At 41.2% G+C, this 5,241-nt stretch overlaps 1 protein-coding gene across 1 annotated transcript; it reads right to left on the bottom strand.

The window, feature by feature from the left end:
• Positions 1-348: 348 nt before the first annotated feature.
• Positions 349-4,911, bottom strand: fbxo16 (F-box protein 16; the record flags this gene model as incomplete). The annotated part of the gene is made up of 7 exons (XM_083898505.1): positions 349-603; positions 1,705-1,816; positions 2,965-3,191; positions 3,327-3,491; positions 3,579-3,785; positions 3,917-3,952; positions 4,855-4,911. The coding sequence occupies 7 exons, from the start codon at positions 4,909-4,911 to the stop codon at positions 349-351; spliced, it is 1,059 nt and encodes a 352-aa protein (XP_083754631.1).
• Between the last annotated feature and the right edge of the window lie 330 nt (positions 4,912-5,241).

The raw sequence follows: 5,241 nt of genomic DNA, 5'->3' as shown, positions 1-5,241 counted from the left end.
CAAAGCCACATGATCAAGTTGTCCTTTGATGTCATCAGGGATTGAGATGATTTAAACCTTGTACGCAGTTTATCACTTCAGACCAGGTATTCAAGTTCACGCTCCTTGAACAGAACAACAAAACTCAACATCTATCAAGTCTTCTGTGTGCCTAATAAAGTGACTTGTGAGTGTAGAAATGAAGTTATAATACACTGACACTATTGGGCAGTCAGTCAAAATGTTTAACCTAAAAAAATTAAATCAGGTTTATGAACAACATTCCTAATAGGATCACAAACTACTCACAGTCTGCTGCTATTTGGATTTGAATCCATAATTTAAAAAAAAGGAGTGTAGTAACAGGGATTACTCACTGGGAGAGCTGCGGTGTGAGCGCCTCCACGCTCCGAGTGCCTCCACGCTCAGCTGGGGAACTGCCGACCTCACAGGCCCTGGACGGACCCCAGCATTCCACTGGGCCAGGCACAGCAGGTTCCTGGTGGTCTCCTTCGTGACGGGATGACTGTTACCAGAAGACGCCTGTTGAGGCCGAGTTCGGGCATCATCATGATGATGATGCAGAGGAGGATGTTGGGGTCCGCAGTTGGAACTGAGGAACATCTGAATGAGGTGAGCAAAATCTTAATTACAGCTCACAGAGTGGTCCTGTTGCACATATAAGTTAGTTATGGAGGTCTACTTACATACATTAACTTGTTTTTATGGTCAAAAATCTCCTAGCTGCTGTAAACGAGCTGATAGAAATCCTCTTTTCTGACACTGTTGCCCAGCCGCGATATTTCAGACGCAACTCTCTCACCCAGAAGACAGAGTGTCTTGTGATTGGCCAATACCCGGAAGTGACATATTCAGCACCCGCTCTGAGAAGCGCAGCTCCCCCCTCTGGAACGGTGGATGCACTGCTACTCATCATCAAAACATTGTTTTAACAATGTTTAAAAATAGCTTCTTCACAACTCCCCGCTACAGTCCCTTTTATGACTTTGACCCAGAGTCAGACCCAGAGTCAGAAGACACTGTCGCTCGTGAAACACCTCCACAACGGACGTTATTCTTTTTCTGCGGTTCAATGTACGCAACCGGATGTACCCGGACTAGTGCCCGGAGCAGGACGATCTGCTGTTCAGGAGAACCGGTGTTAACGTAACCGGACCGGGTTTTTTCAGAGATCTCGCTGAGCCCGAGATTACAATAAAACACAGCGTTCTCAGCAGTGGCTGAACTGTTTGTTTTGAACCTTCAGGGCTTCTTCATACAAGGTAATGACGCAGATACACACTAAACAGCGTTAATTGGAACTTCCGGTCTAGGTCCGCTTTAATGTGTTCACGAAAATAAAAAATTACTCAACATGATTTTAAGCACAAAAGCTTTTCATTCATTTGTATTCAGGAAGAAGTAAATAAAAAAGAAAGATGATTTCAACTGAATATTAAATATCATGGTGTCCTCCATCTCACCCTTTCCTCCCTCAAACCCCATCATTAACAAAATGTGGATGCCCCCTCCCATCACCTCCCTCTTTGAGCAGCTCATCATTAACATGCATCTCTGTGTAAACGCTGATCCATAATGCATGACGCCTGCTGGTTGCAGCATCTCCAGAGAATCGTCCCTGTTCAGTCTCTGATTCAGACAAGGAGAAGGAGGTCACCTTCACAGCGGGGTTACCGTAGCGATGATAAATGGAGCATGGTTTACCAGAGATTTGGCTTTGCGGAGTTTGTAAGTGGCCTCAGACAGCGATTTCTTTCTCTCGGCGTCTGGCTGTAATGTGTTGTGGCGGCAAGTGAGAGCTGGGCTTTTCATGTGGCTGCAGAAAGAGAAAGTACAACCTTAGGTTAAAATTGATTTTTATTAAATCAATCAATTTTATCTTAATTGTTTTGTTGATAAAGCATATGATCTCTGAAACCTGGCTGATGTTGAAACTACTGTACATTAATGAGCAACTACATCACTGTATATCAATCTACTTCCCATGGTCTGTTACACAAACATACACCATTGTATTCAACATAAGTTTGAGGTCTGTTATTTTAACCTGGATTTCTTTGTATTTCTTTTCAAACATTCCTCTAAACAACAGAGTTAAATGACGATTATTGCCACAATCAAAATTCTGTTCTCTGCGCACCAGCTGTATTAGTAGTAAGACATCTGCATCACAATAACAAACTTTGTTTATTTGTATAGTACCAAATCACAACATTCATTATCTCAAGGCACTTTATCTTAAAACATTATATAGGGGAAAAGAAACTTTAATTTTCAAATTGTTTTTGTACCTCCATCAAATAAACATTTATCACATTACAGTTCAAGAAAAAAAAAATTCATTTCATAAAACTAGTTTGCATAGGTGGAAAGTAACAAAATAAATTTACTCAAGTTACTGTATTGAATACTTTTGTGTATTTTGTATTTTTTAATTACAATATAAAAATCAGGATTTTGTATTTTACTTGAGTACATATTGACTCAAGTATTGTACTTGGTTACTTTATAAATCCTATCCGTTACTGAGTAAAAATAAAGATTAAGCACAATGTAATCTACAGGGGGAAAGTATACACCAGAACCAGGCGAATGATGATGTGATTAGCACCAGCAGTAGCGGGTGAACATAGAGGGCGCGCGCCAAAATTGACGTAACAACCTGTGTCGCGCCAGGCGCGTGAGCTCCAATATAGTTTTGGATTTCTGAGCCCTTGTCATATTTCTACTACCCTCACACCCCACACAAAGTACCTTTTACTTATAGTACATTTCAAATGAACTACTTTTTACTTCTACTTGAGTACATTTTCAGATGACCACTTTTACTTCTACTTGAGTAATATTTCATCAACATATTGGTACTTTTACTTGAGTACAATATTTTAGTACTTTTTCCACCTCTGCTAGTTTCCTGTAAAGTGTTTCATCAAGACAACATGTGCCAGCCGTCAACAGTCTTACGTTTTCAGGGCTTGTTTGCTGGGGCTCAGGTTGTCCAGGTAGTTAAAACGCAGTGTGTCTTTGGGACGTCTGTCAGAATCTCTCCATGGAGGCAGAGCACTCTGCTGCTTGGCTTTTTTCTCAGACACTGGGTGATTCTCTGTGAGTAAGGCTGGTTCTGACTCATCCTCATGTCTGCTGCTCATCCTTGTTACTTTTGGGATCACAAACTGCATGGACATGGCACTCTGGAGGTGGATAAAGGCATTTATTTTTGATTATTTTTCACAGCATTCTTACCTTCTAACACCTTTTGTATTATTATCCTCATGAGCCGCCACCATGTTTGAACAGTGGGCTGATTCTGTAAACGATCTACTGACCTGCAGTCGGGTCAGTCTCAGCTCCTGCACAGTCTGAATATAGTGTCTCTTCCAGGTGCCTTGCTCAAGCGGTGAGGGGGAGAAACTGATGCACCAGCCGAACCTCAGACACTTGGGCATCCACAGCTGGTCCAGCTCCACAATGTTCTTCCAGTGCCAGCTCACCTGCCCACAGCACATTACTTTGTTAGTCCTCCATGTAAACAAGCTAACGGGTCAATATTATGTTCATGATGTTATGTTTGTGTATACCTGTGCACATCTACAGAGGCTGCGAGGGTCCAGAAAGGAGAAGATGTAGAGGCAGAGGGCTCTGGGCAGCAGGCAAGTGAAGTCTGCTGCCTGCAGGGGGAGCCGTCTGCTCACAATGACACTCAGGAACTTGAGCTGCCCTGGTGAACAACTCAGTACAAAGTCCTGCAGCACTGCTTTCCTCTGGCTGTCAGACCACCTGTCAAACTGACCAGCAGGTGAAATAACGTGACTGGATTATTTCCAGTGTGTTGCCTCAGATTAATTGATTCACAATGGTCTCCACAGAGGACATAATTATTTCTCAGTCTGTCTCTGCTGGTGTGACCTACACTTACCCACTTTGCCAAAAGAGTCCGTCGTTCTTCAAATACCTGAGGGAGGAGAAAATACTGGCATCAATCTTCAGGTGAAGGTGAGAAATGCTGTTGCACCAACTGTTGTTTTTTTCTGTCATACACTGCCACCTTAGATTAATCTTGGGTTTTACTTGACTGAGTTCAGATTTTCTTTTCTTTTTTAAATGCCATCCCCACTGGGAAAATGTGGGGACACAAGAAAAACTAACTTTAGACGATCTATAAAAGGCTCATCTAATAAAACATTGAGAATATGACTGTTGCTTTATCTCTTATACAGCCTTTTTTGACCAGAAATGTTAGGTTTGTGAATAGCTCATGCTCCTATGCTATCAAAAACAACTGCATGTTCAGCTTGTGGGGACACAGGAGCGGGTTTTGCCAAACTGTTGCCTCATCTGGTAAGTTTGTGACGCGGATAAAACCAAACAAAGGACTTCAAACATTTAAGTCACATTTAACAAAACATTTGAAGTCATTTTTTCGAGGGATTTTAGTGCTGGGACTAAAAGGTCTAAAAGAAAAAGTTTTAATTCCGTTTCCAGTTAGAAAAGGCTGTCTCACTGAGGCAAAAAAAACATCAAACCTTCTTCAGAAAATATAAACTTAGATTAGATTTTATTAGGGGAGCCTTTTGTTACGTGGTTAAAATCTATTTTTCCCGTGTATTCTTGCAGAAGGCCACGTTTTCAGTAAGGATGAGCTCAGACCACTAACTGTATATCACTACCTTACACAACCACATTAAAAAGCATTACTACAATTATGTATTAAAAAGCATTTCAATCTTAAAATTCAGTTTGACACTAAAAGTCAACATGCACGATTGGTTTTAAATATAAATTAAGTCTCATGTCATGAATATTTTCACTATTGCTACCATTTAGATTATAGTTTAGGAGACGAGTTGATCTGACCTTGCTGTTTGCTACAGGATGGTTCAGAGGAGTCCAGGCGCTCAGTTTTGTCTGCATTTTGCCACAGTTGGTGGCAGATCGTGTTGGATGTGGCATCTCAGGGTCTGTGTATTAATGATGGGCTACTGTGCACAAACAAAACTTAAATTTGATCATTTTTGCTCACATTGTCTTGGTACATCATGTGTCTTAATGTTTTACAGCACTGTTTACAAGAGAGATAGGCATCTGCTCGAGCCCTTCCAAGGCTTATGTTAAGCCTCCAAAAGTGAGGTTACGTAACATACCATCTTTTATTATACTTAAAATTCTCCTATAAACAATGTCAGATGTTAATCCTTGAACCCAGTTGAATGCTTTCGTTTCACATTCTCCTGTTATAAGCAC

Source organism: Microchirus variegatus (genome assembly GCF_963457635.1).
Source record: "Microchirus variegatus genome assembly, chromosome: 12".
Classification (NCBI taxonomy): domain Eukaryota; kingdom Metazoa; phylum Chordata; class Actinopteri; order Pleuronectiformes; family Soleidae; genus Microchirus; species Microchirus variegatus.
This window is presented reverse-complemented; position numbering and strand designations above follow the sequence as displayed.